Genomic DNA, 27,016 nt, shown 5'->3' with positions numbered 1-27,016 from the left:
GTGGATCATGCGCCCTACCTGTTCACCTATGCTCTTGAGTTTCGCTATAATAGAGTCCGGCCTAAGTTTGTTATTGATGAACAGACCCAGGATCCGGAGCTCTGCCACTTCTCTGATGGGACCGCCCGACAGAGATATGTGTAGAGACGTGTTGTCCTTGTGGCTTGTCCTGACGTGTAGAAGCTCTGATTTGGCGGGAGCACATTGGAGGCCACAGTCGGCAGAATATGCTTCGACTATGGCGGCGGCCTGCTGAAGGCGGTCCTCCATCTCCCCAAGGCTCCCCTCGGTGGTCCAGATTGTAATGTCGTCTGCGTAGAGTGCGTGTTTTATGCCCTCCACCTGAGCCAGTCGGCCGGGCAGGTGCATCTTGGCGATGTTGAAAAGGAGTGGTGATAACACCGCCCCCTGTGATGTACCTCGTGTACCCATAGAGCACGGGCCGTATTCCTCGTCCTCGATCCGGAGGAGTGCCTGACGCGCAGAGAGGAAGTCTCTGACATAGGCGAAGACCTTCGCCCCGCAGGAACGTATAAAACACACATCTGGCTCCCGTCGTGGGGCCTGCTCTTGGAGCATTGGACGACTCGCTGTTCGGTTCGAGGAACGCTCTTTGTCCGGACTTGACAAGGGCTAGGCCTAGTGTGAATTTTGGCCGCTAGGGCCAGCGGCATGCTTTCTTGAGTGTCATCTGTATTGCGATGCAGCGCGTTTCAACTGTTCGACATGCGCGGCACATTTTTTTCTTCAATTTTTCTCGGGAGTTTCTGCAGCACGAGAACCACTTGATCCGCATCGAGGAAGAACGAGGAGTTGCGCCCGCGGAGTTGCCGAGCCCGAAGCGAGTGAGTACGGAAGCCGCGTGGGTGGTCCGAATTTTCAGCATATATTTTCTCTACTGTCTCTGTTTCGACTCTGGGAGTCGCGGCTCCGGGAGCCGGGTGGCCTGGGGCCACGGGTGCCGCTACGAGCTCTCTGGTATTGCAGCTCGGCACCGGGCGCTCCGACACCGTCCGATACGGTGGGCGCATACCGCTCAGAAGCTGCTCCGTGCAGTGAGCGGGGTAGGACCACCCCATAGAGCTGATGGCTCCTCGTGGCTTCGGGCACGTAGCCCGTTTCGGGTCTTTCTTTTATTGAGGGTCGTTGTCACAATGGCAGTGATGCCTAACGCTTTTAGAGCTTCCTGCGCTCGGAAGAGACACGACCACCGGACCGTGGTGTTGAGCAACCTAGGCCCTATTGGGCCTCTATTCTCGTCCACATAAAGGCATGCTAGTAGCTGTACTCAAGTGCATATATGAAGGAAGTGACGAAGCTAGGTTTGTGGGTCGATGCGGCATTTCTGTGTCTGCATTTCTTGAGCTTTTGACGTTCTATTTGAAATCAATATACGTGGGATGGCGAGGGGATGCATATGTGCAAAGAAAAGGCAAATGTATAGGTTCAAAGGTTGCTCCAGCCCTGAGCAACATTTTTATCTTGCTCAGGTAGACAAGGAAACAGAAAACAAAATTAGAGGTCTTGCAATGCATATTTCAAGATTTGTTGATGACTTTTTAGTTTTAGTTGACAGGGGCAGTTTCAATAGAAGAATGAATGACATTCTAAAGGTTTCTACAAGAATGTGGTAAAGGGCTGTCCTTCACTTTTGAGTTGCCGTCGAAAAATGCACTGCAGTTTTTAGGTTACGGTTGTTTTTGTATGGAAGAGCACATCTGCTGGATATATTAACCCAGATCCCAAATCCCGGTGTGAAGTTTTGCCTCGGGTCACTCAAGACTAGTAAAGATTGGAACTGCAATGACTACCTTACGTTTAAGCCTCAAAAATGCATGCCATCACTGCATAGCTGGCAATGTGCTGTTACAAGCAAGTAGATTAGAAGCCGCAGGGTTTCCAAAGGTGGTGATATCAGCAACTTGCGATAAGCTGGTGCGGGCAGCGTGGAACGATTTCTCGAATCCAAAATTGGACAGAAGAGATAAAGAATTTGCAGTTACTCCGTATGTGCGCCGAACGGCTCATAATCTAAAAAAGGTGGCGGGCAGATTTGACTTGAATGTGGTGTTCACTGCGCCAAACAATTTGGGGGGAGACGGGGGGGGGCTTCACCGCATGATAAGAAACCGCCATGACAACAGACCAGTAATCAGCCCATTTCGTTGTCTGGTTTCACATAGATCAAGATGTGTAGAGTGCGCATGTTCAGTTGTGTATGAACTTTCTATTTCATGTAAAAAAGTTCATATAGGACAGACCGCCCGACTTAGGGAGCATCTTCGATCACTTTCGGACTCAAACTATTCACATCTAAAAAATCACTGCAAAGCTTGCAAGAAGGAAAATAAGAAAGTATGCAGACCTTTAGTCGCGCACACACGCATTTTATTTCCCCATACAGATAAGACGACAAGGGAGCTCATTGAGGCATATCATATTTGGAAAAGATGGGATGAATGCGTCGGTCAGGCTTCCTGATTGATGGTAGATAAAGAGGTCTCGTTTCTTGAGAACACGTATGTTTTTTAGTATTTTGTTTTTTTGGTCCGGGCTGTTTCGTGTTTCCACGGTCTTCTGAAATCTAGTTGTAAGGCTTTTATTATTGATATATGATGTAGTTCTTAGACTGTTTTACTCTGGGCCTGCGCGCGGGCGACGTCAGGTCACGTGACTTTTCGTAACTATAAATGTCTTTTTTCTGAATAAATAATAGTTGTGAGTCAGCGTTTGTCTGTGTGGTTTCTTCCATTTTTGTCTTCCGTCCCTTCGCACTGTTTTTTCCACCCAAAGTTTTTTTTTTTTTTTTTGCAGTTGGCGTCTCTCTTTCCAACATTAAGAAGTGCTTTGGACGCAGGTGGTTTATGAAAGGACGAGAAAATCAGGAAGTTGCACATCCTTTGGTGACGCTAATTTTTAAGCCTGAAACATAGCCGTATTCTCAGGATATTGCCAGTGTTAACACCTCCAGTGGCGCATTACACCTGCCGAACTGTATTACCAGGCACTTGGCAATTCTTGCGCTTCCTAGGGGAGAGATGTTTTGTCGCCTTCCTCTCTCAGGCTCCCTGCTGCCTTCCACGTCCGAGAACGTCTAAGTAAGCGTGTCCTGTGTACGTCAACCATTTGTCGTTCACACATTTGGTGGAGATGCTGGGTTGCGTCCCATGTAGGCCGAGTTCGAGGACACCCTTGACGCTACTTCTCAACGGGTGGACTCAACACCCATCCACAAGGCGAGCCGCCGTCTGCGGAGCTTACAACCGGAGTTCGGCCAACTGACAACGCCGATAAGGGCCATGACCTCCTCCACTGCTAGCCTCCGCCACTGCATCCTTTACGCGACTAGGTCAGCGCCGCCGTTCCACGATGACCGATTCGAGGACGTTGCAGACTGGTTGGCCAGCTTGCACCCTGTGACGGGCTTCAATGAGTGGGACAGCCAGCGCAAATAACGCAACGTCTACTTCACGCTGCAAAATTCGGCCAAGGCGTGATTTGAGAACAACGAAGCTTCCTTCACTAGCGGGAGGTTTTTCGCCGAAAGCTGCTAGCGACATTTCGTACCAGCCAAAGTAAGGAGAAGGCTGAAATGGCCCTGCACTGGAGGTCGCAGTAGCCGAACGAGAGCGTCGCCATGTTCATACAGGACATGACGAGACTCTTCAGTTGGGCCCACCCTGTTATGCCAGAGGCCAAGACGGTAATTGTAAAAGTAAAGGCGCCAAAAACCACACACACACACAAGACAAGATAACGGGACAGGGCGCAAGGGACAGGGCGCTGTGACCCGTTCTCTTGTCTTCTGTGGGTTTGTGGCTTTTAGCACCTTTACGTTTGCAATGAATTACCAACTAGCCCAGCAACAAGTTCTCTTAAACCAAGAAGGTAATGCACGGCGTAAAGAAGCAGTTGTTTGCCGGACTTGTACGTGACCCGCCAAAAGCAGTGTCTGACTTTGCCAAGGAGGCAACGAGTATGTAGCGTTCTCTGCAGGAACGGGGCGCGTACTACGGTCGTCAGACTACTCTAGTCGCCGCTGCCCAGTGGACGCCTACGTTGCAGTCCACCGAGGAATTTCGGGAGATTGTCAGGAGCCTTGTGCGTGAGGAACTGGTGACACTTCGCTGAAATCCGGCGAGTTGTTCACCCACCACCACCTCCACAGCCTGCTTCCTACGTGACGACCCCCATCGACGCATTACGAAATCCTGGGCCAGTGATGCAAGCCTTTTGCCCAGTCGCTCCTGTGCCTTTGCTGCGGCACAGAATCTGAGCTCTACCGCAGGTGTCCACGCCCACCATGAACAAAGCGCATGTTTGGCGCACGCCAAACAATCGGCCGCTCTGTTACCTATGCGGGGAGCCCGGCCACATCCTCCGCCACTGCCCCTACCGTAGAATGGGTTTAGGGCGCGTTCACACTACACCAAAGTTCCGGCGAGCGAAGCGGATTCGCTTCGCTGGAAAAAAAGGGGCTGTTCTCATTACCCCACCCGCGACGGCGGATCCGACGCGGAACAGCGGCTGCTTCTCGCTTTTTCACGAAAGCAGCGAGACCTCATGGCAGTTTCTTTTCCGGTATCGGGAATTCGCGAACGAAGCGAGAGCGCGCGTGAGCCCCGCAGACAGTTCGCGCGCTTTTGTCGCTGGTTGTTCGGCTGCACACTGTCTTGCGCCGTTTTATCGCAGAATGGCGAGCATTTCAGAGGAGGAGGAGATTGTTTCGATTCTTCTCTGCAACTCTGTAATGGCTATGCTGGAAGTGTTGCGAAAGGCAGAAGAAAGACCAGCTTCGCGGCGGAAGCGGTGGTGGGTGCGCTCGTAAGAGCAATATAAAATTTCCACCACACCTGATAACCTGCGCCAGGCGCTGATCTACGGGTATCGCCTTACGTAATCTAGTGTCTTTTTTCTGAATACGAGCGCGAATACTGGAGATTTTATAAAAGAATGTTTATAGAAATGAAGTGTTGGCATTTATTCCATTAGTGCGCCTTTCGAGAATATGACCCCATGTATCTACGAAACGACATCTGTAGGCCCAAAGGAAAATTGAAACTCCTTTGCTTGGTCCTTTCCTACAAGGTAATTAGGAGAATTTTTTATGAGCTTTACCTCCCACGAGCAGGAACCAAGTTTCATCTCTAAACCTTCGAAGAACTGACTGTAATTGGTTTCCACATAACCGGCGTGGAACTATAAATCACATCTGTTCCGCTTAAAACCAACCAGTTCCACTAAACGAGATGAAAGGAAGCTGCCTGTTTCACATAAATTAAGCTGGTCCATCTAACATGAAGTTAAACTCAAATTTAGATGTGCGTATCACAGGACACGCGCGCGTTACTAAAATTGTGCAGAATTGAATATTCATCACAGGTCACTATCTCAATACAAACATGCATGCTAACTGCAGGGAATAAAAAGTTAATTACTCCATTGGTTAAAGACGTGGCACATAAGGAGGAGCTTTGGGAAAAGATCGGCAAAGAACTGGGAGTGAGCGGTACGTACAATTGCTTTTATATATTGCTTCACGCCGATACACGCGAGAATCGTTTATTTTTCGGATGCCAGTGTAGTACGTTTCGCGTTGTTCTTTTTTGGGTGCGCCTCCTAGCATCACATGATGTTTAAATAAAGGCATTTTGTATTTGTATTTTTGTACAGTTCAGATGTGGTAACTGGGCGCTCACATTTTCCTCGGTGTTATGAAGGTACACGCACGCTCGTAAGCGCACACAACCAAGCTGGTACAGGAATCAAACTGATTATTGAGAGGATCCCCCGGCGGAGCCACATCAAGATCCTTGGCTTCACTTTTCAACAATATTCGGGATTCGACTTTCGCGACACGAAATAAATCGCTAAAAATGCATCGCGCTCGGTTTTCTTTAATGGGTACAAGATTTCCCCTGGCCTGGTGCTCGGCTCTTCTAGGGTGAAATGCTTGGGAAAAGGGTCTTAGACCAAACAGTTGCCTTGACGGATGAGTGATCAGTTCCCCCGCCAAGCAACCATAAGTCCGCCTCGTGCGGCATAAGCCCAATTTGTGGCCCTTTTTTAAAACCGAAGCGTGGCCTTGTGGTAGAGCATCCGTCTCGCATTCGGGAGGTGCTGGGTTCGATCCCCAGTGCCGCCGGGTACCCACCGGTTTCGTTAATGGGTACAAGATTTCCCCTGGCCTGGTGCTCGGCTCTTCTAGGGTGAAATGCTTGGGAAAAGGGTCTTAGACCAAACAGTTGCCTTGGCGGATGAGTGATAAGTTCCCCTGCCAAGCAACCATAAGTCCGCCTCGTGCGGCATAAGCCCAATTTGTGGCCCTTTTTTTTTCTCTCGCAAGTCAGACAGCCGGAAAAACCGCCATGTCTAGTCAGCTGTGATACTCTGAAGTTTTCTCTTCGAAACGAAGGATCGCTTACAGTGTTTGTCTTGAGACACGCTGGTTAGAGCGTACGAGTTTTGAGTCGGAACTCTTCACTTTTGCAGTGAAACACGAACCACCTTTGCAGGCTGAGTGCTCGAAACTAGGTTGCCCCCGAAGGGGCGCAGCGGGGTTTACGGAGCCTCTTCCAAGCGCACACCCCTGAAGAAGCCGGGCGCCGGGCCGGGGGTGGCTTGTACCCATTTTTACCGGTGGGTGTCCGGCGGTGGGTTTCGAACCAACCACCTCCCGCAGCCGAAGCGGACGCCCCAGAGCTTGTCACGCAACGCCCAGCGCTGCTACCGTGATGATATACACTCCAAGATATTCGTACGAGCTGAACCTGCATGGGACAGGAGCTGGCAGTGGCACAAGCAAAGTAACGAAAGTACGTCGCGCGTGCTCGCACGAGCTGTGCGTGCATGCGATAGATGCAAACAGCGGCATAAGCAAAATAAGTGCGCCGGTTTTTCAGTGCGTAATGCATGCGTCGTACGATCGCGCGAGTCCGAATGCGTGGTATAAAAGCTAGCAGCGGCGCGAAAACAACCAACCTTCCCGTATGCTCAAAACGGGAAGACCACGCGATACGTATACTGTATACGCCAAAACGTATACTCTACTGGCACTCGAAAACAGAGTTCTCAACAGCGGCATGAGCATGCGTCGTACACGATCGCGCAAGGTCCGCATGCAAGGGATAAAAGTTCACAGCATAACGAGAACAACGCGAAACGTACTACACTGGCATCCGAAAAAAAAAAAACGATTCTCGCGTGTATCGGCGTGAAGCAAGATATAAAAGCAATTGTACGTACCGCTCACTCCCAGTTCTTTGCCGATCTTTTCCCAGAGCTCCTCCTTATTTGACACGTCTTTAAAGTTCAGCTGCCGCTTGTCGTAAAGGATTGGGTGTTCCTTTATAGCGTCTAGTAGCATCTCCACCGAGAAAGCGCTAGCCCGGCCCGCTGCCATGCTTGCCGCCATGCTAGAATTTGTCCGGACATGACGTCAACGGCCCGTCGTCGCTTCCGCGGCGAAGGCGGAAAAATCGGTCCCGCACCGATCACCCTCTCCGCGCCGCTTTCCGCCTTCGTCGGCGTCAAAAGCGGCCGAATCTGGCCTAATCCGCTTCGCTCGCCGGAACTTTGGTGTAGTGTGAACGCGCCCTTAAGGGGGTTTTCACCTGACGCACCTCGATCGCGCTACGTTGAACGGCCGCGGGATATCAAGCAGTAACTGGCCGATAACGTGCATCCTTTGACCTCGCAGCGACGCCAGTCTGGGCCGCCATCCCCAAGGTGGCTCTATTCGCCCAGCCGCCGGTCGTCCTCTGGCCCGTTCAGAGGTACGTCCCCACATCGGGCAAAGAAGAAGACGTCCACCGGAGGTAGGGCCGTTGCTACTCGAACGAGTCAGGAGCCTAGACCGGACAATTCGCCGCGACGACCAGACCGTGGCCTCAACGACGGGCTGAAACCGAAATTGTATCGAAATTCCGGTAGCGGCCGACAACCACAACGTCACCGCACTCGTGGATACATTCGCTGAATTTTCTGTCGTGAGCAGGCGGTTATCGACGGCCCTCACAAAAGTTCTGCCCAATTGGTCTGCACCACAGAACCGCACAGCCGGTGGCCATTTGGTGACGCCGATTGCCATCTGTACTTCGCGAATACAGATCCCGGTGTTACTTTCCCTAGTTGCTTTGCCGTGTTACCAGAGGGCTCCAAGGGCCTGATGCTCGGTTTGGACTTACTTTTGGATTACCGCGCGCTCATCAGCTTTCAGGAGCTAATCGTGCCGTTTTCCACCCAACGCCCTGTCGACGACGATACTGAGCCAGGCAGGACTAAGTTACGCGTCTTTGACGACGACGCACTGATCCCGTCAAAAGTCAGCATGTTTCTTACTGTAGAGTGTGATCACAGCCCTGACACTCTTGGCACTGCTGAAACCATTATGTCGCTGCTCCTGGGTCGGCAAGTCTGTGTAGCGCGCTGAATTATTGAAGTGAGCAATGCGCCAATCAAACTTTTGGTGCACAATTTTGGTGGTGAACATGAGCTTTTGGCGGGCAAAACTGTTATTGCGTATTTTGAAGAACTCAGCCAATGCGCGGGAGAGCGCGCGTTGTCCGAAACCCCGGCATCAGCGGAGGCACCGACCACTCCATAAAAACCGACGTGAAGCCAAACCTCCCCTCCTCAGCAGGGAAAGTACGCCATCTCGCGCTGTGTGGACTGGGATGTCCTGCTCACGTCATGTCCCGACATGACCAATCTAATGCAATTCGGGACCGCACGGAGCCCCACGAACCCAGTGGCGTCTAAAACTCACATGGGAAAAATGGCTGTTTTCTCTGTCACTCTGTCTATTCTGAAACGCTGCCTGAATAGAATTATCGAATTTTTCCGCGACTTTTCTGCCTCGACGGCCAAGACTAGGCAGTAGTATTCTTGTATTCCAGACATAACTCATTCAAGATGTATTCAAGGATAACTCAGCATATATTCAAGACATGTTGTTCCTTGGTGACTCAGCATGTTCTGCCAGAGTGCTTGTAATTAAGTGATTTACTTTAACATCAATAATTACTGCATTTTATGTACTCTATATAACGAATGTGTGTGTGCATGCAGCGACATGTATATTTTACTTTTTTTCTCTTTTGTTGCTACGATCTGTATTATGTGTTTTTATAAATTATTTTTGCCGTGCTCTGTATGCTGTTTCCCATGTTACAGGACGTTGACGCGTAGTCAGGCATGTTATTGCCGTTTCGTCAACCTCCTTGACAACTGTGTTGTTGCCAGAATAAACTCAACTTCCACAAAGCACCGCGTTATAGTTGACGCAAGGCTGCGACCGTTAGGCAAGACGCCTTATCGGAACTCTTCGAAGGAACGTGACGCCATTCACCGCCAAGATAAAGACATGTTCCAGGATGACGCGATACAGCCGTCATAGAGCCCGTGGGCGTCGCCTGTTGTTATTGTGGCAAAGAAAGATGGGGTTCTGTGTTGTTTACAGACGTCTAAATAATGTCATCAAGAAAGGCGTTTATCTTTTGCCATGCATTGATGGCTCCCTGGACCGGCTGCGCCGCGCCACATACTTCTCATCGCTAGATTTACGCAGTGGTTATTGGCAAATGGAGGTGTACGAACGCGACTGGGAAAAGACTGCCTCTATTACTCCGGACTGTCTGTAGGAATTCCGAGTGCTTCCTTTCGGCCTGTGCTAGAATCTCATAACCTTCCAGCGGATGATGGATACCGATCTTCCTGATCTGAAATAGCAATCCTGCAATGTGAACCTGGATGACACTGTCATCGTCTTCTTCACGCTCGAACTGAACTTGAGGTGCCTGCGCGCTGTGTTCGAAGCAGTTGGTTCGGCCGGTCTTTCGATTGCGCCAGGAAAGTGTGACTTCGCTTTCCAATTTTTGAAGTTCCACATCGTGAGCACTAGAACCCGATAAGACAGCCGCCCTGGCCGCTTTTCCCGTGCCAACCGATAAGCGGAGTGTGAGTAGCTTTCTGGGCCTCTGTGCCTATTATCAGCCTTTTATGCAGAACTTCTCCGATCGCTGAGCCCCTCACCCTCCTCACGAAACATGCCTAACTGTTCTTCTGGGACATGGAGCAACAACAGGCCTTCGAAGACATTTTCTATGCTTTAATAAATTTTGACTTATTTAGTTATTGCTGTTCTTCTTTCCCTCTCTTTCTCATCCTAAGTTTTATCGCTTTTCAGTCCGTGCCCTATTCCAGGCAGAATCCACCGGTGTTGCTCTCCCGCCCCTTAGCGAAAAAGAGGATATGCTAAAAATGCATTTCAAACGTATTGTATTAATTTGATATTTATTTCGCATTTCCTTAAACTGCTTAAACGTCCCTATGCTTCAACTGCAATACGAATGCTTTCTAAGTATACTAGGAATAATTTTTTGAACGTTCTTAAAAATACGTGAAAAATACATTTTTTGCCCGCTTAGCGTATTTATAATGCATTAAAAATATACATTAGAAATAGACTAAAATTATACATTTATTACATTAAAAATATATTTACCCGGGCTTGAAAAAACGTCTACTGGGCGGCTCCATGGAATGAGACGGGTTAATGCTTCAACTGGAGAACAAATTGTACACGAGTATTTATCATCAATTAACAGGAGTCTGAAATTATAAGGTCACGTGACTGAATGGGAACGGCAGATACCTACACACAGTATACCAAGGCAACGGTGACGCGGCAAACTAGAAATCCTACGATAAGCCCTTGTTGTTGTTGTGACTGAGAGAAGGATGAAAAGGAAATTGCACGGGCCTGACAACTGGCTCCAGCCGAGCCACCACCGCTGCCACGTGCAGATTAAAAGATCAGAGGAAAGAGAAAAACGAAAGGAAAGACGCGCGTCGCAGCAACAACTGCGTCCGCCGGAGCGGACGCTGCTGAAAAAACAAATAAGCGGCCGAAGCCGCGCTCGCCTAAGCCCTGTGGCTTGCCTTATATATACCCACCGAGAACGACGCACTATCTTGCCCGGTGAGGCCTTTGTTTGCTGCCAAATTATCGCAGAAGTACCCTACTGATCGCGTTCGAATCTGCGGCTAATCGAGAACGGAATTGCTAGTTGAAACTTGCGTCAGGCATAGGTCAGGAGTCGAACTGTCAATCAAAAGATACATGCGCGTCTAAGAAGCCGGTCTGCCTTGCCCACGACCGGGCCTTGCCACTCGGGGTTCGTTCCGCTGGCGTATTCGGGCCCAGAAGTACCCAAGGCGCTTTTGCTGGTATAATGCTGTGACGTTCTCACACGGAAATGTTCAAATCATATCTGAGTCGAATGTCATTCGAGAATTGGAATGACATTCGGAATCGACGGACTCCCGCGGTGCTACACGACACTTTCCAAACGCATTCGAAAGCCTCAGCTGGTTTTCAGTGCACAGCGATGACGACGGCGGCGGTCACACTAGTCCGAAAACGGCAGTATATATCACGCTCAACAACAGCATGCAATTATAGTGAAATATCTAGTTTACTATAATATGATTGTAGAGGGACATGTTTTTCAGGCCAACGACACCGACGAATCCGGTCGCCGGACGGTCAGCCTTGTCGGCGGCTGAGCGAGAGCACGGTGATGAGGCGGCGGTGTGGATATGCTCGCGCTTCTAAATGAGCAAAACGAACGGCTATATTTCACATGTGCACACCTGAACACTCACCGGCGATAAGCGCTTGCCAAATCAATTTCAGTCGACGACGGCTCTCTTCCCTTCCGCGACGACTAGGCCCAGCGAGTCCGCAGGGTTGGATCAGTGATTGCGGCGGTTGTGAAGAGGGAATCACAAGCTTTAGCGAATGCAAATTGTCACCTAGAGTAGTTTTGGCAACAGTGACCTGAAATCAACTATTGCTTACATCGCAGGGCACGCGTACGACGGGAAACGCCGGTGTGAGCCAGACTGCCGAGCCGTGCTTTACGGCCAGCAGCAGTCGTTGCCGTCGCTAGCTTGTGGATAACAAGTTAGGCCGTTTCAGTTAAAGCGAACAGTCGCCAAAAATACTTCTGGATAAAGAAGTTTAAAAAAGGTACTGGTCACGTCGGAGAAACCCGGGACAAGAAGCGAGAAGCGCCGATCCTGCGCGATGCCAACCCGGCTGCCAAGTGTTTCTCAGGCGTGCGATCGCATCATCGCTTCCCACATATTGTCGCACTGCGTGAACAAGCACGAGTACAACCAGTAAAAAAGAAACCAGATTGTTCAATAGAACTAAAGCGCAGTTTGCGTTTTATGTTATGAAAAGAGCACTAGCTATTCGTACGCAGCGATGTAAACAACAATATGAGTGCAGTCGTCCTCATCGGCGCACTCCTGGGAAAATTTCATGCTGACGCGGTTAATATTCATTGGCGTAATATTATCTTCAAGCACTCCCTTAGACAGAACATGTGTAGCAGTGTTAGATGACATTCGGTTTGAAGGCCTTCGAAGCGCCCGTGTAGCAGAGGTATAAGTGGTGATCACCCTCCTGCTAGAGGTTACCATAAACGAAAGGATGACAAGAAAGGGAAAGTTTTCACTCTTCCCTGAAACGTCATTTCGAGCCCTAGATAGTTCCACGGTAGCTTGAAGTGTAATGCAAATATGTTTACGCGGGCTACCCACTTGTTAGAATTTAAGTATACTTCAGACGGATTAATTGCGTATTTACGAAAGTACACTTTAAATACATGGCCAACACCAAAATCCGATTTCTCGATACTCGATTTCAAGCATTACATTGTTCAACGACAGCTTGTAGTGCGCTGCAAACATGCTGATGCGGACTGCCAATTTGCTAAAATTTCAGTATTCTTTGGACGAATTAGTTGCGTATTTACGGAAGTACACTTCAAATACATTGACAACACGCAAATGCCATTTCCCGAAACGTGATTTCGAGCACTCGACTGTTCAACGGCAGCTAGAAGTGTGGTGCAAATACGTGTGGTGCAAATAAAAAGTGTGGTGCAAATAAAAAAAACTGCCCGTTTGTTAGAATTGAAGTATACTTCGGATGAATTAATTTCATATTTACGAAAGTACACTTTTAATAATTTGGCAAGATGCTAAAACTGCATACATATACGTTTACAAGGACTGCCCATTTTTTTAAAATTGAAGTATACTTTGGATGAATTAATTTCATATTTACGAAAATACACTTTTAATACACTGACAAGATGCTAAAACTGCATACATATTTTTTCAGGTATTTGAAAAGTGCTCGAAGTATGCTTTAAGTCAGGTATTTTTGGCACATTTTAAAAATATATTTCGAATACCAAGCATGAAATTTCAGGAACGTATTTCCTACATATTTTTAGTGCATTCACGAATACAAAATATGTTTAAAATACAATTTAAATAGCCCACCGTATATTCCAAACGCATTAGTTTTTGCTAAGGGGCGTGCTTTTCTTTTGCTTTCATTGTGTACAGGTGAATAGCAGCCTCTGCTTCCCGATTCTAGGCCTATCACCCAGTGTGGGTGTGTGCCATCTTTTGAATGGCTAACAACATCAACTTTGCAAAAAACTGCCAGCAAAAATACACACACAATCAGGTGCTGCGTGGAGAAGAATAGGTGGTATGGAAATCACTTCAAAAGTAGCGCTGCCTGGGCCAACAGCGACGTGTTAGAGAAAAAAATCCGTCCCTGTTTGCCCAAGCAGCGCAGCCTTTGTAAATGGCGATATTCCAATGAGCCGAATCCCAAGTACTTCATAGCTATGGAAAAGTTTATTTCGTTAAAACATTAAGTTGGGCTAGTTGGTAACGGCTTGAAGGAATCATTCTTAGCGGTAAGAAAGAGACACAACACCAAGATACACACACACAGGACATCCGCTAGACTTCAACTATCTTTACAGCGACAGTAAAGACAACTATCTTTACAGTAAAGATAGTTGAAGTCTAGCGGGTGTCCTGTGTGTGAGTATCTTGGTGTTGTGTCTGTTTCTTACCGCTAAGAATACGATTCCTTCAAGGAAAAGTTTACCTTGTAGAAGACCAGAACGCCAACGTCTTACAAGACGCCCATGAGGTGTCTACAAAGAATCAAATTGTAGTAAGCGTTCAAAACTACTTACCACTGACAGAAAGCAGACAGACGCCAGAAGAAAAAAGCGAGTTTCCCATTCCACGTAATATGAGGTGAGCAAGTGAGTTTCAGACCAAGCCATGGCTTCGGTACACAGGTGTGTGAAAACGTGCCTCAACGGAAGCATATGAAAGGCCCATGTCAAGGCGCCAGATGGGCCGTGTACTCGTTGCTTCTCTTTTGCTTAGTTTCCGAATTTAATGAGGTGTGATATAAATAGGGCCATATCATCTAGCAAGGCTTTGACAGTTAAATGAGGCGCACTGTGTAAGGTTGTAGTGATGCACTTGCGCTAAAGTTGTGTTGATACTTCGATGCAGATTGATTCTCAATAACAATCGCTGGTTGAGAGGCACCCTGAGAGAACGTTTGTCACTCTCTACAGTTTTTACGGATGAACGATGAGCATGATGAATTTCGCTGTTTCAAATTCGCCGTTATGCGCCTCGAAGCAGCCACAAAGAAAAAGAATGGGGCGGAGCGCATCTGGCCGGTTCTCTCGCGTAGTGAATGGCAGTTTACCGATATGCCTCAAGATAAAAGGCATATAAGCGCTGTATCTGACCCGTGCTCACCTGTAGCATAGAAGCGTGGAGGGTAACGTGAAGGGTTCAGTTTAAATTGAGGGCTACGCAGCGATAGGCAAACAATAGATTTAACGTTGTAGGACAGGAAGAGGGCCGAGTGGGTCCGAATATAAACGCGGGTTAATAACATCATACTTGAAATCAAGAAGAAATGGGCATTGGCAGGCCATGTAATGCGAAGTCAAGACAACCACTGGTCGTTAAGAGCAACAGAGGGGATTCCGAAATAAAGAAAGCGTAGCAAGGGGGAGCAAAACGTTAGGTGGGCAGATGAGATGAAGAACATGGTCATACATAGTTGGGTTTTAGAAATGAAAGGAACAACACAGAAGTGACACAAACAACGCAATGTTGATATGACAGCAAAATTGGCCGTAAGTGTGTTTTTCGGGATATCTGTTTTTTTACTTGTAAAATCATGTATATGTGCGCAGAAGGCAATAAAGTTCAGTTAACCGCTTGCGCACCAGTATTGTCATTCCTGTAATTTGAAAGCGCAATTATGTATGATCGCGTTAACAACGAATTAGCCCAATTTGAAACTCTCCTAATGAGATGAAGTTTGCTCGAATGAAGATGAAGTTTGCTGCGCCGCAGCTGGCGCAGAACAGTGTACATTGCAGATGGTATGGAAGAGGCCTTTGTTATGCAGTGGACGTAGTCAGGCTGATGATGTTGAAGCAGCAGCCTAAAAAACAAACACTTAAGGCCTGGTCGCGGTGGTACTGAATCGTCGGCGTGGCATGCGAAAAGGTGATGTATGTTTGGGGCGCAACGGGGAGAAGCGCATCGTGTATGAAAAGTCGAAGAGAATAAATGAAAAGTTGTAGACTTGAGAAGTTGACTTTTGACAAAAATGCTGCTTTAGTTTCATTTCTAGGTACCCAATTTAAATATTCACCAGCATTAAGTGTGCATACTTGTATGGAGACGAAAAGAAAAAGGGGCCAAGCTGAACGCACCAGGTAAATCCATTGCAAAAGTTGAAACATGAATAGTTCCAACGCATACGAGAACATGACAACGTTGTAAAGTCTGACGTAAAACGCTCCCACACGCTTCTATTTCGCTACGAAGCACTGGCTTTTCGCGTTGCTAACAAGGTGTTTCTTAATCGCAGATGTGATAAACATTTTTGAAAGGTGTAAGCACTACTCACCTGTTCGCTTTTGGGGATCACCATATCAAATCCCCTTAGCGAATCCTGGAAGGCGGGATGTTAAGCAACATTTGTATCTTAATCTCTACCGTGTTAAAATTTTTTTCCCTTCCTCCCCTTGTATCGGTGGAGGATATGGTTAAGCTTTGCAACTTTGACAGGTCTTCTTTCGTCAGTTAAAACACACAGTTGATAGTGAAATGTGCGCAAGAATATTTTTCCCACGGAAACTCTGTGCTGGTTGAAATTCTTGGTCATGAATGCTACTCTTTCCTGCGTTGATTACGAAGCAGCCCGACGCAGACAACTGACGCGCTCGAGAAATGGATTAAGAATGACGTTTATTGAACGCTCGCGCCTTTATACAGCACCCGGCGACCAGGCTCACGCGGCATTGTTGCCAATCTTACAGACCCTGGTTACCAGGCCCGGTACATCTTTCCTTCTCTAAAGGCAGGAAAGAGCAGCACACTGAAATCACGCCATTTGCTGAAAGTCCTTTCCATATTGGAAGCCGGTGAGCTGTTTTCTTCCATGGCTACCTCGGCGAAGCTCAGCGTTGCGTGGTCCAGCAACCGTGGCTGACATTTGGCTCGGATGCCGTGAATCAGGACATCAATGCGGTGTGCGGACGGTGCGGTGTGGTTGGCGCAGTGTAAACTTTGTTTCCACTGCGCCAACCACCTGCGCCGTCTCCCAAACTCTCCTGACTCGTTGCGGCCTAAGCCACTCTGCCGAAGTCAATCTCCTTTGCAGTCTTGAGTGCTTCTCGCGCAGCATTCTGTTGCGTAACTTCTTGTCTTGCGTGCCGCAAACATATTGGTAGCACACCATGAGTCGCCAAAGTTGCAGGCGTATATCCCTCAAGAATTTTCAAATGGCTCAACTTCCTGCTGCAGTCACTTAGGGTAGACGTATCTCTCAAATGTTCAGTTGTTTTGAAGGGCGAATTATGACCGAAACATGTACTAAAGTGTGGCGTAGCCATTGCGAGTCGAAAAGCGTTGAAGACGTTGACAGCGTATTGGCCGGCCACATGTAGAAATATGGCGCCCTTCTCTGCATTGGTACTATCAGCGTCAATTGAAACACGAACAAGCCATTTCAAACGCGAACAGCAAATATCGCAGATATTATACTAGGGAGGCAAAATACATGAGCAGTTGATTTTCCCATCGAAGCCGAAAAGACCGCTCTTATGAAAGGTTAATAGGCCACGCCTGTATTTCACCTTCAGCCTCTAATATCCTTGAATTTTTGTGCTCGCGTTTCAGGTTCGCATTTCATTTGACGCAGATAGTACATTTCCTTCCCGCAGCTATAAGATATTGCTCGATGCGTTGGGAGAATTTCAATTTCCTCCAATTTTCCGCCGCGTTCTCACTTAATTTCGTAGCCTGTATTCAACTTTTGCACCGGATTTTGTAGCGTTACACTAACTTATGAGCTTCAAAAAGAACACAAGAAACTACTTTACCTTGCCCTTATCAGCAAGCTACAGCTTTAGTTTATGCCTCTACCATTAGATTTATTATACTAAGTCTATTCTCAAAGATCAGTTACTGCTTCTTTTATCTTATACATCCTCACCCACTGACCACAGCTTTAAGGTGAGAATGCCGCACTGCAGAACCACCCTGTATATATTCCTCGAACTCCACATGACTGGAAGCATCACCCTGCCTTCATCACTGCCATCACCGATGTTGAAAAGTTCAAGGAAACTACTGTTGATTTTGTATGCCTCTCCTGTCTGTAATGCCTCCGGGCCTTGACAGTATTGAAAAGAAACAAAGAAGTTCTCTTAACGTACGGTCATACCTTATGAATATGCGATGGGATGACTTTTCGTTTATCTATTATACAAGACAGTAGGCTACTGGTGCTGGGACACTGGCTGCGACAAGCTGACAAGGGCGAATAAAAGAGCGGGCAGAGGCAGAGAAACAGACGGGTCACACGATAGACAACTAAAGTTTAATAAACATTCAAGAAAAGATTCTCAATTCTCAAAGATGTTCTAAGACTCTCAATTCGCCAAATCACGTCTGCAGATGCGCAAGAAACTCAACTCTATGAATATTTCATTTCATACTAGAATATCTGGTATCAGAAAGTTCACAGCAAGGTGCTGCGCGTGTTTTTCGCTGTGTATGACAACTGTTTTCCAGTGAGGACCATTGAAGGAGTGCTTACGCACTTGTCTCCTGGCTTATCAATGCAAAAAGCTTAAAAAATCTCCCTATCAGCCTGCTAGCGGAGCCGCTTCAGCAATCGAGTGCGGTGAAAAAATGGCTGCACTTCTCTTCTTTTTTACCTTTTTCGGTGATTTTGCATTTGCGCCAATGGGCAGCCAAGTGGCCTGCGGCCATCAGAGAAGAAGCTGTTGTCCAGTGCTTCCTCAGTCTGTAGTTGATGCCGTGGCCCGTCTGGCCTATATAACAATTGCCACAGAAACGTGGAATGAGGTAAACCACTAAGACGCTGCTGTTTACAATCTTCTTCGGGTGCCTTATCTGGCAGGTTTCACTTTCGCCCGTTCTATTAACCATACGGCACATCCTTGGCATCTTTAACGGGGCCAGAAAAACGACCCGTACGCCGCACTTTGTGCGGGCTCCAACTTAGGTTCGAACTGATCGTTATGCAAAGGTACTTAAATTCTTCTACCCGTTCAAGAGGGACGCTGTTAATTTTTTAAGAGTACAGCAATGGAGCTTTTTGCCTGGTTATGTTCATTTGTTTTTACTCACTAGCATTTAATGACATTTTCCAGTTGCTGCACCAAATATTAACAGCACCTAAATAGTTATCTATAATTAGCTGATCGCTTTCGGAGAGAATTGTGTGGTAAATAACGCAGTCGTCTGCAAAAAAAACGAGCCTGCACGGGAGAATCAAACTTGAGGTCATTTAAATATATAACAAAAAGAAGTGTCCCGAGGACAGAGCCCTGCGGCACTCCTGAAAGCACTGGAGTGATCGACGAACTTGAACAAGAGATCTGCACGTACTGCTGCCGGTGTGATAAGTATGAATCAAGCCATTGTAGAATTTCTTTATTTTGTAAGATCTGCCTAAGTAAAAGTGTACAGTGGAGTACTCGGTTGAATACTTTTTCAAAATCCAAAAAAATGGCATCAATTTGTCCTGCTGTATCAAGAGTTGAGAAGAAACCGCTGGGAGTGTGTAATAACTGTGTCGTAGTCGATAAACCACGGCGAAAACCATGTTGAGACTCCGATAAAAAGTTGTTTTCCTCCAAGAACGTTGTAATGTGTTTAGAACTGAACCGTTTCATTACTTTACCTGTAGTGCACAGCAAGCTTATTGGCCTGTAATTTGTGACGCGGAACCTATTACCAGAGTTATGGACTGGGACAACTTTAGCCAGCTTCCAATCACTGCGGACCACAACTTTACGCAGACTAGCATTGAAAATAATAAAAAGGTATTTAGTGCACCATTCCGCGCGCCTGTACAGAAACGTATTCAGAATATTTATTTATTTATTTATTGGAAATACCTGCAGCGCCCGAAGGCATTATTGCAGGGGGGATGAGGATACATAACAGGAGATTAGGCCGGAAAAAAAAAGAGGAAGAAAAAAAAGCAATACAACAAGGCATGACACAGCAAGTACAAAATGAATGAAATATGAAACAACAAAAAGACATGACGAAAAAAAAAAAAAAGAAAGCCAACTGCGCACTCATACATCCGACAGCAACGCGCGGAACATAGACTCTGAACGGCACTCAACAATTTCATGGGGCAGGCGATTCCAGTCATGAATGGTAGATGGGAAAAATGCGTTTTGATAAGTGTTAGTTTTGCATTTAATTTCTCTAATCTTCCACCCATGGTCAAGTCTGTTTGACCTGAAATGCGGTGGAAGTAAATAATTTTCTTTATCTATTTTTATTTTTCGGTGAAAGATTTTATACAGCATTTCTAACCGGGAGTTGGTACGGCGTTTCCGTAACAGCTCCCATCCCAGCGTTAGTTTAATGTTAGTAACACTGCTGTTAAAATCATAATTACTTGAAACAAACCGAGCGGCAAAGTTCTGAACACGCTCAAGCATGTCTGTTAAATTTAAAGTAGGGGGGTGCCAAACAACACAAGCATACTCCAATATTGGCCGAATATAGGTAAAATAAAGAAGCTCTTTAACTTTTAGTGGTGCCATTTTAAAATTTCTTCTTAGAAAATTTAGCATGCCATAAGCTTTAGCAGAAACGTGCTCGACGTGCTCATTCCAGGTGAGATTAGACGAAAAGTAAACGCCGAGGTATTTATAGTTAGTAACTCTGGAAAGTCGGGTAGAATCTAGTTTGTATTCAGCCAAGAAAGGGTGATGCTTGCGCGTGAAAGAAATGAACTGACATTTTATTGGGTTCAGAAACATCTGCCACTTCAAACACCATTGTTGTATGCGGTCCAAGTTGCACTGCAAATGACAAGAATCTGAAGAACTGTTAATAACATGGTAGACAACACAATCGTCAGCATATAAACGTATTTTACAGGTCATATATTTAGAAATGTCATTAATATAAACTAGAAACAGCAGAGGTCCTAAAACAGACCCCTGCGGTACCCCCGAAGATACAGGAACATAATCAGACTGGGACCCATTAATCAATACACGTTGTTTGCGTCCCTGCAGGTAACATTGAAGCCAGTTTAGAAGGGAAGTTGGAATCTTGATCAAAGATAATTTATACAGTAGTAAATCATGAGGTACCAAATCAAACGCTTTCTTGAAATCTAAAAAAATGCAATCCGTTTGTAGACCCTTGTCAAATGATGAAAAAATATCATGGCTAAATTCTAAGAGCTGCGTCGAACACGAGTAACCTGATCTGAAACCATGCTGAGCTTGAGTGAAAAATTCATTTTGTTCCAAATGCTTCATCAATGCGCTATATATTATGTGTTCAAGCGTTTTGCAACTAATACTTGTAAGCGCAATCGGCCTGTAGTTAGCAACTATGTTTTTAGGACCACCCTTATGAATGGGCACCACGTTAGCGTTTTTCCACTGCTGGGGTATTATTCCTGTATCTAATGATTTCGAGTATAGAATAACTAAGTAATGAGCAATGCATTCAGCACAGACCTTCAAGACATGACCGGGAACATCTTCGGGCCCGCTTGCCGAAGACACCTTTATGTTATTCAGCAGGTTTAACACACCGTTGTATGTAACTGTTAGCTCAGGCATTGTCTCTTGCACATGGGCATCCATGACTGGCATTTCATGATGCGAGTTTGCTGCGAAAACAGACTTAAAATAATCATTGAAACAGCATGCCTTATCAAAATCATCAGTTATAGGTTCAGCGCCGTTATTCAGTGCCGGAATACCAACTGATTCACGGCCATTAACTTTAAGAAATTTCCACAGTTCTTTTGGATTACTCTGAATTTTAGCACCTAACTCATTCATGTATCTTTTTTTCGCAGCTTTATTTTCAACTTTTATGTCTCTTCCAAGAGCACGTACCTTTTCAAGAACTTTTGCGTCCCGGTATTTTTTGTACGTGTTTAGGAGACGACGCTTTTTCTTAATCAATAGTTTAGTTTCCCGAGTTACCCACGGCTTGTCCTTGCGCCGCTTAGCTGATATGTTTTTGAAAGGAACATATTTGTCGATGAGCACATCAAGCTTCTGCTTAAATATGTCCCACAGCGCAGTAGCATCGAAACGCTGGCTCATGAATATGAAGTCTTGTAAATAGTTGGCAAGCTCGCTAGATAGTGATGAGTAATCACCTCTATCATAGAAGAAAATTTTCCTGGGGTACCTGTGTGGCACTGAAGGCTGGGTCATTGGCACGTGTGCAACGACACAGTCGTGGTCACTGATACCTGGGATAATATAACTATCGCGCACAAGTGAATCTCGGTTAGAAAAAAGCAAATCTAGAACAGACGAGGAACCATGGCATGACCTGGTTGGCTCCTTAACAAACTGATACAGGTCGTTTGCAATAATGAGGTCGCGGAAATCAACGTACAGCTTTGACAGGTTGGTAAGGACTGGTTTATTGTCAACCCATGTAACTTCAGGCATGTTGAAATCACCTCCAATGATGTAATCGTTGTGTATCTTACTTATGAATTCAGAAAGGGATACAAATACATCTGGATTAGCCCGCATAGGAGAACGATAGAAACAGCCAAGCGTAAGCAGCTGCCCGTTCTCTAAACGTAGATTCCGCCAAACAGATTCTTCGCAGCCATTAAGTTCCGGCAGAGCAGAACAGCGAAGAGTCGAGTGAATGAGCAGGAAAACGCCACCTCCACGTGAGTGTCTATCGCAACGGTAAGCTTCAAAATCTGCTGGAAAGACCTCGGAGCTGTGAATCGAATCGTCCAGCCAGGATTCAGTACCCATGACTACATGCGGTTGGACTGAGGAAATAAGCGTGGCAAAATCATCAGTTTTATTCTTTATGCTACGGCAGTTCACCACCAGTATAGTGAGATCAGATATGGACTGAATCCTGGCAAGACTGCAGTGAATGAGCGGCTGGAACCCATTGCGCAGCTGCCTGGCCTTTAGCTAAGGTTTATGCTCTATAACCTGGTCTTGAAGTGGGTTATAAACGAACCACTTTTTGTTGATAAGCATTTTGTCATAACGAAGTTTGAAAGTAACTTTCTTGGCAGGAGCATAGCTTACAAGCTTAGCTCGAGCCACCCGCACCGCCCGGGTGAAATCTTCGCGGATCGCGAAGTCTGTGTCTTTCAATTTATTTCCGCAAGACAAAATGCGTTCCTTGTCTTTAAAGTTGCAGAACCGAATGACTATCGGGCGGTTTTTATCGTCTTGGAACTGGCCAATACGATGTGCACGTTCAATACTTTCTGAATGAACGGGCTCACCCAACTGGTTTAGACAGAAGGCACGAGCCTTCTCTTCAGATTCACTCCATGTCTCTGTAGCCGAGTCAGCCAAACCCAGAAGAACCAGGTTATTTCTTCTTGATCTGTTGTTCGCATCATCAAGCGATGTCTTAAGCTCGGCCAAGTTCCGCGCTAGATCATCAACGGCTTGTGGTTGAGCAGATACACAAGCAGCCTCATTACGTTTTATGACTTCCATATCATTTTCGAGAGCTGAAACTCTACCCAGAAGACCATCCAGAGATGTATTCATGGCATTTTGGTTCTCTCTTATTGCCTGCAGTTCTTGAAGGAAATTAGTTTGGCCCAGTTCTAAACGCTTAACAACCGCAAAGATCCCAGCGATAGTGGCAGTATCGGTGGTTACACTCAGTGTACTCGATGTACTGTTTGCGGAATCAGGGCCAGGATTGCTTTCAACGTCCCCGGAGAGCATCAGTAAAAACTGACTCAAACCGAACAATACACAATCTATAAAGGCATGGCACACACGCACGAGACGAAACAGGTCGCTGGGGCACGACACCGCAATAACACAGCGATTAGAACTCCGGTAACAAGAGGCAGGGTACAAATAACTAACCTGGGCGAAAAAGACGCGTAAACGCATGGCCGCAACGATGTCGTGCCCCGGGAGCCTCGCACTGAGTGGCCGCTTAAGTAGCCGTTCCACAGAAGTACCGCCCATTGGTTGTTGCCAGATGAGCTGTTGCGTCGGAGTCAAGCCTGGATGCATACACGGATGAGCTTCAAAGCCATGATGCGGTCGCTCCAGAGCACTGCTGTCCGCCTTGTTGAATGACACAGAAGTAGATTCATGCCTTGCGGCATTCCACGGTAGGTCAGGATCCTCTGATGTAGCACCCAGCAGTGACAGAGTCAGAACCTGGGCGAAAAAGACGCGTAAACGCATGGCCGCAACGATGTCGTGCCCCGGGAGCCTCGCACTGAGTGGCCGCTTAAGTAGCCGTCATCATCTGGCCCAGATGATTTCTTGATATTTAGGTGGAGAAGAGCGGATAAAATGCCTGCTTCACTTGTAGTAAGGTCAGGAACATGAAGATTGCTTGATCTAAAATCAGTTCTCCAGTCATCACCCACCGGAAGAGAAATAGTCAAATGTTGTCGCTATTTTTTGGTTATCACGAACGTCCACATCATTTATTGTCAGTTGTTACGTTGCAAGACACTGCTGGCCTGTGGGCCAGAGATCCAGAAACTGTTGGTGCCGCGAGCGTTCGTACCTTTACTCGGCATCGCAGGGTGCCGGCCTCTTCACGGACGCGGGGCTCATGTTCGGCGTTCGAAAACGCGAACGTAAATGCCCAGGGACGCGAACGCGTGGACACGTCGTTCGAGAGCGCGACCGTCAACGCAGAGGGTCGCTTCCTCCCGAGAACACCCAGCCGGGTCACGTGGGCACGTCGTTCGAGGGAGCAGAGTGAACGCACGCAGTGTCTTATTGCTCTAATGTCCATAAATGCTGTCATGCCAACTAACAAGGCGTCGGGACCTCGTCAAGCTGTACGAGCTTTTAGTTCCGTACTCCTCCTTTTCTAAGGAAATGAAATGAATGACTGAATGATTTATTGATTGATGCTATTGGTAATTGCGACTATTATTATTCATCCAACAAATAATAATCAGTTAGTGAAGCCTACTGTTGTATCAGGAAATTCGTGAAGCGATTTCCTAGGCATCGTCGCTATTAAAGTAACGGGGAGGGAAAGGGAGATAGTAACGGGAGGGGGAGGCGGAATGCCAATGTAAACTGCTAGTGTCATAGCACCTACCGTGGAAGAGGCGTTTGGTTGTTGGTTTGTTTTAGTTTTTTTATCCTTTTCATGTTTCCCGACACTTTTTTAATTTCTTGAATTGATTGGCATTACGCGTATGTATTTCTGTAACAAAAAAAAACTGATTCTTGCGCAGTGGTGAGCAGGCGCTCCGTCTGTCTAGTTGTTCCTTTGTGCATTAGTTTTTTTCGTTAAAAACATGAGAGGCTTTTATGTTTCTACTAAAAATCAAGCAACTAGCGATGCGTTACCAGGTGATTTCAGGACCTGCACAGTTGTAAGGATAGGCAATTTCTGCGAGCAATGTTCCATTATGCACGGTAGATATTGACCCAATCAGATTCAGAAGACTCAGCACTGGAAGGTGCAGACCTGCGGCATAGTTATTGGAGATCTTGTGCGTCTATATTAATCATGCCCCGATGAAGGCGGGTGAATGTTTGGCGTGTTTATATCCAGAATCTAAACCACAGCATCTGGCGGATCCAAGGCACATAGAAGGACACCCTGGTGTGCACGTTCGGAAGGCCTTTTTCGCTGCATCCCTTGGAGAAGGACATGATGCCAACTTGCACGTATCTGTGGCACTGCTTCTGCCAGATGGTAACAGGCCCTCCGGAGTCACCCTGTAAGGAGAGGCGGATTCAGCAGGCCAAGTTCTATTCTGGTAGCTGTCGACCAAACAAGCGGAAGAAGTTTCAGCAATGAAAGGAACGAAGCGACCGAACTGCAAGGTTATTGTGACGATGTGGAATTCTTCGCTTTACCTGAAACATCAAAGTTTTTCAAGCTACCATTTCTAGGAAAATGCACTTGATGTGCATTCAAAGAGTTAACTGCATGGCTAGTGAGTGTTCTGGCATTGGATTTATCTTAATTAGCGCAAAAGACAGGCGCCCGTGCTTTTATTCTTTTCAACGTCCTGCTTCTTGGGCTAAATACGATGACAGCAGTTTATGTGATTATGAGATTTATCGAAAGATAGCAGCGGGGTCCTGTCGGCTTCAGCACCCGTCTCACCTGGGGGATGCACGGGGTTCAGTCCGCCGAGTGCCCATCTGGGATGTTTTACAACAAGTGCAAGCTCTCCCCTGGCGTGATGATCTGGTTCTTTGTGCAAAAGCGTATCCGGCGCCATAATCAGGCAACATATCCTTTTATGTACATGTCAATAAAAAAATTGCCGACGATTGCGTTACTTCCTAATGCGAAATTTCAGCGCCGCTCATCAGCTGTTTCAGCTTTTCGATAGATTGAGGCTAATAATTTGAGGAGGAGTTGTATGTACAATTAGAGACAACTTGTCATTTTTCACACATACTGCTTCTTCAAGAAACACTCCACTAGCAGTTCTTGATTGTCATGAAGCGAGCTTTGCTAGAATTGCTGCAACAATGCCTGGTTTTCTCAAAGACGAGGTCTGCACAAGTATTTCGCGAGGTTGTCACAGCTGTGGGAGCCGTTACGAGGGAGAGGAACGGGTTGTTCTCCCGCATAAGTGGTAAGAAATTCGCGTTTGTCTTTATATCTACATTCAAGTCACCATTCACCCTGCCACTATGGCAGGTGGCAGCGTTTCTGGCCCAACGTTGTCAGTGCCAAAGCATGCAGCGCACATCTGTCACTACCGCCACGTATCTTAAAGAACGATTGAGATGTCAATTGTTCCAAGAATGCAGTTATGCGCCTATTCTCTGGTTTAGGTGTCCATTGAGATGTATGAGACAGATAGTGCGCATTTCCTTTCCTCAAAAACCAATTTACAGATTTCACCCTCTGCTTTCCATGCCCCCGCTCCATTGGTTTGGAGCTGTGGGAGACAATACTGCGCATTTCCTTTCCTCAAAAAAATATCGAAGGCACGTCGGAAATTCTAAAGTGTGCTTGGCGAAAGCCTTGTGGTCCACCCTCTGCCGCTTACCCGAACCGCTTGGCGCGGAATCACTGTGCCGCTTCGGAGCCGTGCGTCCCACTCACCCGACTGCAACGAGACGTCTGGCGAAGGAGCGGCGGTGTAGCTGCCACTGCAGACGTGTGCTCGCGCATTCTACTGCTACTGTGTGACGTCACGGCATCTATGCACAGCTGCGCCCCCCCCCCCCCCCCCCCGCGGGCGCGCCGATTCGTAAGGGGAGGAGGTTGCGCTTTTACTTTCTCCTGTCCAAGATCCCGCTCCATTTCTTTGGTAGCCTTAAGGCTGTCCACTGCTGGTTAAAATGGTTACGGCAACGGCTACGGCAACGCTGCGAAACGCTGAAACTGGTGCCTAGAGCTGCGCTCTACAAAGTAAATCATTGTGGTGACTGGATCCTGATATCTTCAATATTTTTGATCGAGCAGATACTTTTGCGCCATGACGCCAAAAGAGTTGTGGTCACGGGCAGGGGCGCAACGTTTACGACTGAACTTACCGAAGCCATTCTGAACTACAGCTACACGAGCCACCGGCGAACTTCTGCATACTATC

At 46.9% G+C, this 27,016-nt stretch overlaps 1 protein-coding gene across 1 annotated transcript in view; it reads right to left on the bottom strand.

Moving 5' to 3' along the window:
- Window positions 1-24,998: 24,998 nt before the first annotated feature.
- The window catches only part of LOC149326828 (uncharacterized), a 135,525-nt gene continuing 133,507 nt past the window's right edge, over window positions 24,999-27,016 (bottom strand). The window contains exon 8 of the mRNA XM_089564691.1: window positions 24,999-25,175. Coding sequence (XP_089420817.1) covers window positions 24,999-25,175 — 177 coding nt within the window. The remainder of the gene's footprint in view (window positions 25,176-27,016) is intronic.

The sequence above is a fragment of the Amblyomma mixtum genome, chromosome 10 (genome assembly GCF_055824585.1).
Source record: "Amblyomma mixtum isolate Tamu chromosome 10, ASM5582458v1, whole genome shotgun sequence".
In the NCBI taxonomy this organism is placed as follows: Eukaryota; Metazoa; Arthropoda; class Arachnida; order Ixodida; family Ixodidae; genus Amblyomma; species Amblyomma mixtum.
The sequence above is the reverse complement of the archived record's forward strand: the minus strand, read 5'-3'. Positions and strand labels throughout refer to the sequence as shown.